This window comes from Ornithorhynchus anatinus, chromosome 7, assembly GCF_004115215.2.
Source record: "Ornithorhynchus anatinus isolate Pmale09 chromosome 7, mOrnAna1.pri.v4, whole genome shotgun sequence".
NCBI lineage: Eukaryota > Metazoa > Chordata > Mammalia > Monotremata > Ornithorhynchidae > Ornithorhynchus > Ornithorhynchus anatinus.
In genome coordinates this window covers 68339090-68352842 of record NC_041734.1, presented here as the reverse complement: position 1 = coordinate 68352842, position 13753 = coordinate 68339090, and the positions used below count along the sequence as shown (strand labels likewise).

Genomic DNA, 13753 nt, shown 5'->3' with positions numbered 1-13753 from the left:
AGTGACTTGCCCACAGTCACACAGCTGACAAGTGGCAGGGTCGGGATTTGAACCCGTGACATCTGATTCCCAAGCCCGGGCTCTTTCCACTGAGCCACGCTGCTTCTCTCTGTGGGCATTCTCCCTCTAACTCCCTCCCGGGCATACCCGATTTGCTTGTATCCACCCCAGTGCTTAGTACAGTGCCAGGCACATAGTAAGCGCTCAGCAAATTACACAGTTATTTTTATTCGTATTACACCCCTCCCTCCACCCAGGCCCCCGAGGGTGGAGACACGGGTCGGAGGGCCTGGGGCTAGGACGTGGGACCAGAAAGCGGCCACTCACCTGTGGCCATTCAGAGCAGCATGGTGCAGGGGCGTGTACCCAGTGCTGTCCACACAGTTCACGCTGGGCCCTCTCCAGATGCTGCGGGGGAGAAAAAAACAAAACAGAATTCAGTCAAAGTTCAAGTCACCGACCCATTTGAGAGGCAGGCTGCAGATTTCCAGGCTGTGCTGAGCCAAACCGGTCATTTCTTTTGGATATGTTTTTATTACCCTATTTATTTTGTTAATGAGATGTTCATCCCCTTGATTCTATTTATTGCTTTTGTTTTTGTCTGTCTCCCGCGATTAGACTGTAAGCCCGGCAAGGGGCAGGGATTGTATCTGTTGCCGATCTGTACATTCCAAGCGCTTAGTACAGTGCTCTGCGCATAGTAAGCGCTCAATGAATACTAGTGAATGGATGAATTTCTCTGTTAATAATAATAATTATGGTATTTGTTAAGCCCTCACTATGTGCCAGGGACTGTTCTAAGCGCTGGGGTAGATACAAGATAATTGGGTTGGAAACAGTCCCTGTCCCCCATAGGGCTCACGGTCTTAATCCCCATTTTACAGATGAGGGGACTGAGTCCCAGAGAAGTGAAGTGACTTGTCCAAAGTCACATAGCAGACAAGTTGGACTAGAACCCAGGTCCTTCGGACTCCCAGGCCTGGGCTCTACCCACTAGGCCTTGCCGCTTCTCTTGTTGCGTTGTACTCTTCCAAGTGCTTAGTACAGAGCTCTGAACGCAGTAAGCGCTCAAGGAATTCGACTGATTGACTGACTGCCAAACCGCTCTGAACAGGAGAAAGGCCCCACGAACACGGGTCCTGCCGAGAACGGTACATGATCCGGGCTGCTGAGTGAAGTATGGGCTGGAGTGGGGAGAGCCAGGAGGCTGGGAGGTCATCAAGGAGGCTGATCTCCTCTCTCCTCACAAGTCCCACCCCCTCCACCTGTGCTTCGGACCCCATTCCCACTCACCTTATAAAAACCATCGCCTCCTCCCTCCTCCCCTCCTTAACTTCTATCTTTAACCACTCACTCTCCAATGGCTTCTTCCCCTCTGCCTTCAAACATGCCCACGTCTCCCCCATCCTAAAAAAACCCTCTCTCGACCCCACTTCCCCTTCCAGTTATCACCCCTTCTCCCTCCTACCCTTCCTTTCCAAGCTCCTAGAACGAGTCGTCTACACTCGCTGCCTAGAATTCCTCAACTCCAACTCTCTCCCAGCCCCCCTCCGATCTGGCTTCTGTCCCCTCCACTCTACCGAGACTGCTCACTCAAAGGTCACCCGTGACCTCCTTCTTGCCAAATCCAATGGCTCCTACTCTATCCTAATCCTCCTCCACCTCTCAGCTGCCTTTGACACTGTTGACCATCCCCTTCTCCACACCTTATCTCACCTTGGCTTCACGGACTCCGAACTCTCCCGGTTCTCCTCTCATCTCTCTGGCCGTTCATTCTCGGTCTCCTTCGCGGGCTCCTCCTCCCCCTCCCATCTTCTAACTGTAGGGGTTCCTCGAGGGTCAGTTCTCGGTCCTCTTCTGTTCTCCATCTACACTCACTCCCTCGGTGAACTCATTCGCTCCCACGACTTCGACTATCATCTCTATGCAGATGACACACAGATCTACATCTCTGTCCCTGTCCTCTCCCCCCTTCAGGCTCGTATCTCCTCCTGCCTCCGGGACGTCTCCACCTGGATGTCTGCTCGCCACCTAAAACTCAACACCTCCAAAACAGAGCTCCTTATCTTCCCTCCCAAGCCCTGTTCTCTTCTTGACTTCCCTATCAGCGTGGATGGCACGACCATCCTTCCCGTCTCTCAAGCCCACAACCTCGGGTCATCCTTGACTCGGCTCTCTCGTTCACCCCGCACATTCGATCCGTCACCGAGACCTGCCTGTCTCACCTTTACAATATCGCCAAGATCCGCCCTTTCCTCTCCGTCCAAATGGCTATCTTACTGGTACAGGCTCTCGTAATATCCCGGCCGGATTATTGTGTCAGCCTTCTCTCCGATCTCCCTTCCTCCTCTCTCTCCCCGCTCCGGTCTATTCTTCATTTCGCTGCCCGGCTCATCTTCCTGCAGAAACACTCTGGGCGTGTCACTCCCCTCCTTAAAAACCTCCAGTGGTTGCCCGTCGACCTCCACACGAAACAAAAACTTCTCACTCTGGGCTTCGAGGGTCTCCATCCCCTCGCCCCCTCCCACCTCTCCTCCCTTCTCTCCTTCCGCCGCCCACCCCGCCCGCTCCGCTCCTCCGCCGCCCACCTCCTCGCCGTCCCCCGTTCTCGCCGATCCCGCCGTCGACCCCCGGGCCGCGTCCTCCCGCCGTCCCGGAACGCCCTCCCTCCTCACCTCCGCCAAACTGACTCTCTTGCCCTCTTCAAAGCCCTACTGAGAGCTCACCTCCTCCAAGAAGCCTTCCCAGACTGAGCTTCCCCTTTTCCCTCTGCTCCCTCTGGTGCCTCTCTGCCCCCCCTTCACCTCCCCTCAGCTAAGCCCGCTTCCCCCCGCCCTTTCCCTCTGCTCCTCCCCCTCTCCCTTCCCCTCAGCAACGTGCTCATTTGCTCAATTGTATATATTTTTATTACCCTATTTATTTTGTTAATGAGGTGTACATCTCCTTGATTCTATTTATCGCTATTGTTTTTGTCTGTCTCCCCCGACTGGACTGTGAGCCTGGCAATGGGCAGGGATTGTCTCTATTTTGCCAAACTGTACATTCCAAGTGCTTAGTCCAGTGCTCTGCACATAGTAAGCGCTCGATAAATACGATTGGATGAATGAATGATGCAATCATCCAGGCGGGACAGGATGAGGGACTGCATTAACAAAGTAGCAGTACACGTGAGGAAACTGAGGCACAGAGAAGGTGAGTAACTCGCCCAAGGTCACACAGCAAACATTAGGCAGAGGCTGGATTAGAACGCGGAGCCGCCGATTCCCCGGACCATGCCGTTCCCACCGGACCGTGCTGGAAAAGTTCAAACATGCCACTTCCACCCACTCCCGCCCCAAGGGCACTGCCGGCCCTAGGTACTGAACCCTGGGGCAACGAGCAGGTGCCTTCATGTGGCTCCTTTGAAGCATCACGAGACGAAGCCAGGCTGGGACACCCGGAATCAGACACGACTGAGCTAGGGCTAAAACCCTTTCAACAGCAAAAGAAGTCTACGTTTACGTGGGCGGCCTGATCCCTTTGATCGGACGGATTTTTTTTCTTATGGTATTCGTTAAGCGCTCACTATGTGCCAGACCCTGCATTAAGCACAGGGGTAGATACAAGATGATCGGGATGGCCCCAGTCCCTGCCCCACTTGGGCCTCGCAGTCTTAATTCCCACTTTTAAAATGAAGTAACTGAGGCACAGAGAAGTGAAGTGACCTGCTCGAGGTCACGCAGCAGACAAATTGTGGGACTGGGATTAGGACCCGGGTCCTTCCGACTCCCGGGCCCGTGCTCTACCCACTAGGCCGTGCTGCTTCTCGATGCTTCACGCCATGTTTGCGCTGCCCACCCGGGGCATCGGGAGCTCTGGGCTGCCCGGGGACCTCTGGGGAAACAATCACACTGCCGTCAACTTGGCTTCCTTCTTCCTAAAATAATAATAACGACGGTATTTGTTAAGTGCTTCCTACGGGCCGAGCACTGTTCTAAGCGCTGGGGTAGATACAAGGTAAGCAGGTTGTCCCTGGAGGGGCTCACAGTTTTAATCTCCATTTTACAGATGAGGGAACTGTGAGGCACAGAGAAGTTAAGTGACTTGCCCAGTCACACAGCTGATAAGTGGCAGAGTCAGGATTAGAACTCATGTCCTCTGACTCCATTTTCCACTAAGCCACGTCGCTTCTCTAAGATCCTCAGGCAGTTCAATACCTGGAACGTGGCTACTAACTCCGTTGCCAGAAGCAGCGCGGCTCAGTGGAAAGAGCCTGGGCTTTGGAGTCAGAGGTCTTGGGTTCGAATCCCAGCTCTGCCACTTGTCAGCTGTGTGACTGTGGGCGAGTCACTTAACTTCTCTGTGCCTCAGTTCCCTCATCTGGAAAATGGGGATTAAGACCGTGAGCCTCACGTGGGACAACCTGATTACCCTGTATCTACCCCAGCGCTTAGAACAGTGCTCTGCACATAGTAAGCGCTTAACAAATACCAACATTATTATTATTATTACTCTCCTAAGTGCTTGGTACACTGCTCTGCACAGGGTAGGCGCTCAACAAATGCCACTGACTGATTTTCCCACTGCTCCACTCAACATCCCTTTGAGCAGCGCGGTTTCGTGGAGAGAGCACGGACCTGGGAGTCAGAAGGACCTAGGCGCTAATCCCGGCTCTGCCGCTTGTCTGCTGTGTGGCCTTGGGCAAGTCACTTCACTTCTCTGGGCCTCACTTACCCCATCTGTAAAATGAGGATTGAGACCGTGAGCCCTCTGTGGCCCGTGGACCGTGTCTGGATCTGCTTGTAACCACCCCGGTGATTAGTACAGAGCTTGACGGAGAGTACGTGCTTCACAAATACCGTAACTATTATCATCGGTCAAGGACAGGCCTGGTTGTCCTCTGGAGAAAGAGATGGCTTCAGGTTTCCAGAGCAGCCCACGGGCCTCCTTGCCCGCCAGCTCCACGCCCCGCTACGGGGGGCTCGCCCTCCCCGCCCCCTCAAATGCCACGCACTCCGCTCGGCCACCCTGGCAACCCAACCTGCCTTGGGCCGCTCACTGCCCAGCCCACTTCCTCCGATCCTCAAGGTCCGTCCCCCTCCAACCAGGGCTCTTGCCTCTGTAGAACCCAAATCAATTGCTGTTTACACAAGGGACCGTCTTCCCGTCCTCCCCAACCCTGCCGACTGTCCGCTCTCCTAACCGGGGTGTAATGGGGCCAGCTCCTCCTTATTAGGTTTTGGTGAAATAACAGTAATTACCCCGGGCGGCTCGCCAACGGCCAAACAAAGAGCTCCACGCAACCCCTCCGTCCCCGCCCCCGGAACTGGCAGGCGAGGCCTGGGGCTGCTTGAGCCTAAAGCCGCACTAATCCCGGGCAGATGGGCAATGCTTAAACACCGTTTTCCTTGGCCGCCCCCCATCCTCATTCCCCCTACACACAAACCCTCCAACTGCCACTTATCATCTGAGGGACGGAGGTCAACCGCAGTTTACTCCCCCGACATTCTTGCCTACTCCGCTCGCCGCTTCTCGTCCAGGCCCTCCCCGGGCCGAGCCGGCTGCCGTACGGAGGGGCCTGGGTCGGAGTTCAACAACTTGGGGGTCGAAAGCCAAGGAGCCCTAGCCGTGAGTCACGTGCTACGGCCTGAGGGCCGGGGGCCTAGGCACCGTTGACTCCAAATTCCCCGCCGTTCCGCTCTCCTCTCCCCTCAACCACACGCACTCTGCCGAGGGGCGGCTTGACCTAATGGACGGGGCCCGGGCTTGGGAGTCAGAAGGACCTGGGTTCCAATCCTGACTCCGCCACTTGTCTCCTGTGTGACCTTGGGCAAAGCACTTCAATTCTCTGTGCCTCGGTTACCTCCGCTGTCAAATGGGGATAATGATTACGAGCCCTACGTGGGGCAGGGATTGCTTGTATCCACCCCAGTGCTTAGAACAAGGCCTGGTACACAGTAAGCACTTAACAAATACCACAGTTATTATTATTAGTGGCACCGGTGGGCCACTGGGACGGTCTCTCCACCACGAAAAGGGGAATACAAGTCATTTTCCTTCCCTGCCCCCCCCCCCCCCCAGTTTTCTTTTGTTTCGTTCTTATGGTGTTGTGAAAGACCTCCCTGATCCCCGCAGTCATAAGATCACAAAGTCAACTCACACTTCTCCCATCTGCAAGTCTCAAATCTAATAGAGAAGCAGCGTGGCCTACTGGATACAGCGCAGGCCTGGGAGTCAGCGGGACCTGGGTTCTAGTCCTGCCTCTGCCACTTGTCTGCTGGGTGACCCTGGGCAAGTCACTCTGTTCTCTGGGCCTCAGTTACCTCAGCTGTAAAATGGGGATTGAGAGTGTGAGCCCCACGTGGGACAGGTATTCAACCTGATTACCTTGTATCTACCCAGCACTTAGGAAGAACAGTCCCTGGTACACGGTAAGCGTTTAACAAGTACCAAAAGAAAAAAAAAAGGCTTGGCAGCATAAAGAGACGATCCCATAGGCAACACCCTCTAAAGTCAAGGCGGGCACTGCCCAGTGCGGGTGCTGTGTGTGTTTGTGTGTCTGTACCGGCTTCTTCAGGCGAGGTTTGGGTGGCGACTTAGGGGATGGAATTAGGACCACGCTGTCAGATACCTGAAGTCTCCTGCCATCGGGTCCACGCTGACTGCCTGATGCCAACCTTCGGGATTACAATCTACTGGATGCAGCGCACTGGACTAAATGCTTAAGATCACCCTATCTGTTCCTCCCTGCCCCCGCGCCCTGTGGAGTGAATGCACACGCTGATGCCAAAATATTGCTCCCAAGAGCCAAGATTTAGTCCCGAGTTTAAGATCAATCTAAGGCAATTACTGAGTGATTACTACGTGCAGAACACTGTCCCAAAGTAGCACTTGGTGGACATTCATTCGCTCATTCCATCGCATTTATTGAGTGCTTACTGTGAGCGCTTGGAAGAGAACAATATAACCACAGACAGACACATCCGCTGCCCACAGCGAGCTCAGGCAGGACCTCTGCCCTTTAGGAGCTTACAATCTAGTGAATCTAGACGACCGAGAAGTCGGGAGAAACCTCTGCTAGAAAACAAGAGTAAAAAGCCCCCTCACTCGACCCAGTTCCGGGGCCCTTTGATTTTCAACAGGGTGAGGTGACAAGGTACCAGACCAATCCCAACGTATGTTCAAGGGTTCTGTCTTCCTTGCACAGTGTCTCCTCCAATAGTGCCCGAGGAGGCATTGTGCAGGCCCTCCTGGGAACCCTGGAGACCCCGGCAGAGCAGTGAGGCTTAGTGGCTAGCGCCCAAGCCTGGGAGTCAGAAGGATCCGAATTCTAATCCCATCTCCGCCACTACTCTGCACTGTGACTTTAGGCAGGTCACTTCACTTCTCCGTGCCTCGGTTCCCTCATCTGTAAAATGGCGATTAAGACAGTGAGCCCCGAGTGGGAGGTGGACTTTGTGCATCCTGATTAGCCTGTATTTACCCCGGTGCTTAGTACGGTGCCTGGTACCTCGGAAGCGCTTAACGGACACCATTAAATTAAAATAAAAAGGCAGCCGGTTTCCCGGAAACCGGCATCGAGACTAGACCGCCACTCGCGGCCTCTCCACGGGGGCCCGGGGCCGAGTAAATGGCAGGAAGTAATCCAGGGGATAATAATGTTGGTATTTGTTAAGCGCGTACTATGTGCAGAGCACTGTTCTAAGCGCTGGGGGTAATCGGGTTGTCCCACGTGAGGCTCACAGTTAATCCCCCTTTTACAGATGAGGTAACTGAGGCCCAGAGAAGTGAAGTGACTTGCCCACAGTCACATAGGTGACAAGTGGCGGAGCCGGGATTCGAACCCATGACCTCTGACTCCCAAGCCCGGGCTCTTTCCACTGAGCCACGCTGCTCCTCTGGGATCCCTGGCCCCATCCAGCTGGGGCCACTCGGCAACCGGACTCGGTCACCGGGCCCTTGCTTCGCCCTGGCCAGAGTGAGGGGCTCGCGTCGTTAACGGATACGCAACGGCAGCCGGGACACTCCGGGCCCGCAGAAACAGTTCCCCCAGAGGGCTGCGAAGAATGATTCTGTGAACGGGTCAAAGACCTCCGGGAAAGTGCCGCCCCTCGTGAGCACTGAGGAAAGCAAACCTTAAGGCTCATTTAGCTTCTCTTGGTACTTTGACCCTTGGAGTTGAGAAAGAACAGCAGGCCACTCGCTGGCTCGGAAAGGGGTGAGGGAGGGGGATCCCAGCCAGGGCTCGTTCTGGGGTGACTTTAGGGCTGCCCCGGGGTTGCTTGAACCGCCGGAGCCTTGAAAATGCTCCTCTTGGGCGGACTGCGTTGCCCGTGCAGAGAAGCAATGAGCCCTGTGGATAGAACGCGGGCCCGGGAGTCAGAAGGACCTGGGTTCTAATCCTGACTCCGCCACTTATCTGTTGGATGACCTTGAGCAAATCACTTCACTTCTCCGTGATTCAGTTCCCTCATCTGGAGAATGGGAATTGGGACTGTGAACCCCATGTGGGACAGGGGACGAGTCCAACCTGATTACTCTGTATCTACCCCAGGGTTCGGTACAGTGCCCGGCACAGAGTAAGCGTTTAACGAATACCACGATTATTATTATTATGTGCTTGGAGCTGTGACCTTTGGACTTCTGATATTTGCCCCACCTCCAACCCCACAACACTTTTGTGCCTATCTTTAAATTATAGATTATATTACTTTTTATTTCTCTTAATGTCTGTCTTCCCCTTTAAACTCTAAGCTCGTCTTGGGCAGCTAATTCTCTTATATTGCGTTCTCCCACTGCTCTACACATAGTAAGCGCTCAATAAATACAATTGACTGAGTGACCGCTCAGAACAACTGAAAAGGGCAGAAAGGGACCTAAAAGCAATTCTTCAGAGTCTTTCTGGGAAGCAGCGAGGCTCAGTGGAAAGAGCCCGGGCTTGGGAGTCAGAGATCATGGGTTCCAATCCCGGCTCCGCCGCTTGCCAGCTGTGTGACTTTGGGCAAGTCACTTCACTTCTCTGTGCCTCAGTTACCTCATCTGTAAAATGGGGATTAAGACTGTGAGCCCCACGTGGGACAACCTGATAACCCGGCGCTTAGAACAGGGCTTTGCACATACTAAGTGCTTAACAAATGCCATCATTTCTGGGCAATCGGAACCTCCCATCCGGCCGGCTCAGGAAAGGTCAGTTCATTGACATCCCTGCAATTTTATTATTATCAGACTTAAGGCCAGCTGGAGGCATTCACAAGCAGTAGAGAGAAGTAGTGTGGCCCTTTCATTCATTCATTCATTCAATAGTATTTATTGAGCGCTTACTATGTGCAGAGCACTGTACTAAGCGCTTGGAATGAACAAGTCGGCAACAGATAGAGACAGTCCCTGTCGTCTGACGGGCTTACAGTCTAATCGGGGGAGACGGACAGACGAGAACGATGGCAATAAATAGAGTCGAGGGGGAGACCATCTCGTAAAAACAATGGCCTTGAGGATAGAGCACGGGCCTGGGAGCCGGAAGAACCTGGGTTCTAATCCTGGCTCCACCACTTGTGTGCTGAGTGACTTCGGGTAAGTCACTGCACTTCTCTGGGCCTCAGTTCTCTCATCTGCAAAATGGGGATTAAGACTGTGAGCCCCGCATGGGACGTGGACTGCGTCCAACCTGGTGAGCTTGTACCTGCTCCAGCACGTAGTAAGCGCTTAAATACTGTAAGAAAGAAAAAAGGCCAAAACTTGCCCAAGTAGGACTAGGTAGAAAGAACATAGCATTATGTTCATAGCATTTTGAGAGGGAGCTAGTGCTATAAATGGGGGGGGCGGTTCAATTCTCATTTGTCAGGAGCCTGAATTCATGAGTTCTGATCTAATTTCTCTCATTTATGATAACTGGAACGACTGTTTACACCATCCGCTTTCCTCAAAAGTATAACCTGAAATGACACTTAGAGAATTAAGTCCCAGAAACAAATCAGATGGCAGAATCATCAACAAGATGAGGAAGAAAACTGAGGAAACGGAAAGCATAATCAAGTTGTGTCTTTTCAGCAAGGAAGTGAGAGATCACATGCCTTGACTATGAACAACATCCCACCACAGGCTAAAATGAAGGCGGGAGCAAATATTTACTTCAGATTGCAAGCTGAACGGCTACGGTAACCAGGCGAGCTTGTCCCGTCTGCAATTTCTTAAAAGCTAGGACTCAATCTTTCAGGAGAGAAAAGGAGACTGTTCTCTAGCTGAAAGTATCAGTATCAAAAGCTTACTGACATTGCTGAAGACATTACATCATAATGACAGCGTCTGTTCAGTGTTTACTACATACCGGGCAACGTATTAAGCGTTGGGGTAAATGCAAGATAATCGGGTCGGCCACAGTCCCTGTCCCACCTGGGTGGTGAGACAGGAATCCCCATTTTGCAGACGAGGATAGGGAGTGACGGGGAAGTTAACTGACTTGTCCAAGGTCACAGAGCAGACCCCAGGTCCTCTGACTCTCAGGCCTGCGTTCACTAGGTCAAACTGCTTCGAACGCCCGTACCGTCGGACCACCTCTCGACAGTGACGCTGCCTCCAGTCTCATCACAGACAAGGAGGAAGTCCCCAATCAATCAGTCGATCATTCGTATTTGTTGAGTATGCAGAGCACTGTATTCGGCGCCCGGGAGAGTACAATATGGCAGAGTTGGAGTCACGTTCCCTGCCCACAGTGAGCTTACAGTCTACAGTGGGAGACAGACATTAACAGAAATACATTCCGTACGTGTTCCTAAGTGCTGTGGGGTTGAGGGAGGGGTGAACGATGAGTGCAAAGCCAAATGCGAGGGTGACGCAGAAGGGAGGAAATGAGGGGCTAGTTCGGGAAGTCCTCTTGGAGAAGATGTGCCTTCACTAAGGCTGTGAAGGTGGGGATTGATCTTCGGTTGGCTATGAAGTGGGAGGGCATTCCAAGGCAGAGGCAGGACGTGAGCAAGAGGTTGGCAGTGAGATAGATGGGACTGAGGTACACTGAGTAGGGTGGCATTAAAGGAGCGAAATGTGCAGGCTGGGTTGTAGTAGGGAAGCGGCGAGGTGAGGTAGGAGGGGGCAAGGTGATTGAGTGCTTTAAGACCCCTGGGAAGAAGTTTCTGTTTGATGTGGAGGTGGATGGACAACCACTGGAGGTTCCTGAGGAGTGGGGAAAGATGGACTGAACGGTTCTGGAGAAAAATGATCCAGGCATCAAAGCGAAGTATGGACTGGAGCGGGCAGAGCTAGCAGGCTAATGCAGAATCAAGGTGGGCTAGGATGAGTGCTTGGATTAACGAAGCAGCGTTTTGGATGGAGAAGAAAGGGGGGATTTTAGTAGTGTGGCGAAGGCTGAACCGACAGGATCTGGCGACAGTTTGAATGCACTGGGTTGAACGAGAGAGGTGAGTCGAGGAGAACGCCAAGATTCCCGGCTTGTGAGGCCCGGAGGGTAGTGGTGCTGTCTACAGTGACAGGAAAGTCAGGGGGAGGACAGGGTTTGGGTGGATTTGCCGTTGGATTTGGCAAGAAGGAGATCATTGGTGACCTCTGAGGGCAGTTTCCGTGGAGTGACGGGGGCGGAGAGTGCACGGCTGAAGATGGCAGTCAGGGAAGGAAGAAGAGAAGGGGCAAGTACGAAGGGAAGGGATCGGAGGCCCGGGTGGAGGGGGTGGACTTTGAGAGAAGGCCAGAGAAAATTTTGCGAGAATTCTTCTCTCATGAGAGAATTTTGGTCTCCTCTTGAGCTACTGCTGGGACAGACGGGAGAGTTGAGGAAAGGGCAAGAGGAGGGAGGGACAGGAGAGGAGCAAGGGAGATTTTAGGAAGATCACACTTGATGGTTTCCATTTCCTCAAAAAGTGCTTGGGCAGATCATGAGGGGAAAGAGATGGGGGACGGGAAATTTAAAGAGGGGAGTTAACCATCTCACACTGTATACTAAGCACTGGGGTGGATCCAGAATAATCAGAGCCCAGAGTAAGTAGGAAGGAGAACAGGGACTGAATCCCCATTTTACATTTGACGAAAATGAGGCAGAGAGAAGTGAGGTGACCTGTCCAAGATCACACAGGGGGTAAGTGGTGGAGCCGGATTTAGAACCCAGGTCCTCTGACTCTCAGAGCCACGCTCTTTCCGCTAGGCCACCCTGCAGTCTAGAGGCCACACGTCTAGACTGTAAGCTCGCTGTGAGCAGGGAATGTGCCTGCTTATTGTTATAGTGTACTCTCCCAGGTGCTTTGCACACGGTAAGCGCTCAGTTATACAGGTGACTTCCCTAGGTGCCTCTGAGGAAATGCCACGGGATCTCAAAGATCCCCCCACCATTATTACCATCTTCAAGAAGAAAGGGAAGAAAAAAAAATCAGATTTCATCCAATATTTGGGCTTCTCATTAGTCTCCACTGCCGACAAGATCCTAGCAAGAGTACTCCTGGATTGGTGACGAAAGGGCAGCGCTGACCGAATGCCCCCGAGATTTCCGGGATGCTCCTGGGATTATTCCCGAGAAGCAGAATGATGTAGTGGATAGAGCATGGGCCTGGGAGTCAGAAGGTCACGGGTTCTAATCCCGGCTCTGCCGCTTGACGGCTGTGCGACCTTGGGCAAGTGACTTCACCTCTCTGGGCCTCAGTTACCTCATCTGTAAAATGAGGATTGAGACCGTGAGCCCCACGTGGGACGGGGACTGTGACCAACCGATTGGCTTGTATTCACCCCGGCGTTGAGTACGGGGCCTGACACACAGTAAGGGCTTAACAAATACTATTATTATTATTATTACCAGTGTGGCTCTAGAATGTCTGTCTCCCCCCTAGACTGTACGCTCGTTGGGGGCAGAGACTGTGTCTGTTTATTGTTCGATTGTACTCTCCCGAGCACACAGCAAGTACAATCGAATGAATAAATGAAACAGACCCAAGGCCATGGGCCAGCGAGCTTGTACTTTCCTGGCTGTCTCCCCAAGACCGCTACACCGTCTTCCTAGACCGGACGAAAGCGCCTGCTCCCATTAGTAGGTCTGGGCTCTGGAAATGGCCTAGCCAATTTGGCTCCCCAGTTAGCTCATTAAGATTCTGAGACTTCTTCATGATGGCATGGCTGGCAGGATCCCAGGAGGAGGCTGCCCTGTCGGATCCATTCCCCGTTGCCAACGGAGCAAAGCAGAAATGCTAAGAGAAACTAATCCCGGGCAATTTATTCTACGCAGCTGTGCTGGAAGACGCAAGGAGGGACCAGGGCGCGGGTATTACGCTCTGCTTTTGCCCCTCAGAAACTCTTCCAAAGGCACAGGCTTCAGACGACGTCCAACGTCCGTAGACAGTCATATAATAATAATAATAGTGGTGGTCGTTAAGCGCTTACCACGTGGCAGGCACTGTGCTAAGCTCTGGGGTAGATACGAGCTAACCAGGTTGGACACAGTTCCTGGCCTATATGGGGCTCACAGTCTTAATTCCCACTTTACGGATGAGGTGGCTGAGACACGGACAAGTGAAGTGACTCAGCCAAGGTCCCACATCAGACAAGTGGCGGAGCCGGAATTAGAACCCAGGTCCTTCCGATTCCCCGGTCCAGGTTCTAGACACTAGGCCACGCTGCTGCAGATGACTGTGTCCCAGAGGCACTCAACAATTAATCAATCAATAGTATTTATTGAGAGCTTACTGGTTACTAAGCACTGTCCTAAGCGCTTGGGAGAGTACACTGCAACAGCATACTAGAAAAGTTCCCTGCCCACAGTGAGAAACAGCATGGCCTACGGAAA

The 13753-nt window shown here is 53.0% G+C and overlaps 1 protein-coding gene across 3 annotated transcripts in view; it reads right to left on the bottom strand.

Moving 5' to 3' along the window:
* The window catches only part of ANKS1A (ankyrin repeat and sterile alpha motif domain containing 1A), a 160874-nt gene that overhangs the window by 91779 nt on the left and 55342 nt on the right, over positions 1–13753 (bottom strand). For all 3 annotated transcript variants that reach the window (XM_029068156.2, XM_029068157.2, XM_029068158.2), the window contains exon 2: positions 328–408. In XM_029068156.2, coding sequence (XP_028923989.1) covers positions 328–408 — 81 coding nt within the window. The remainder of the gene's footprint in view (positions 1–327; positions 409–13753) is intronic.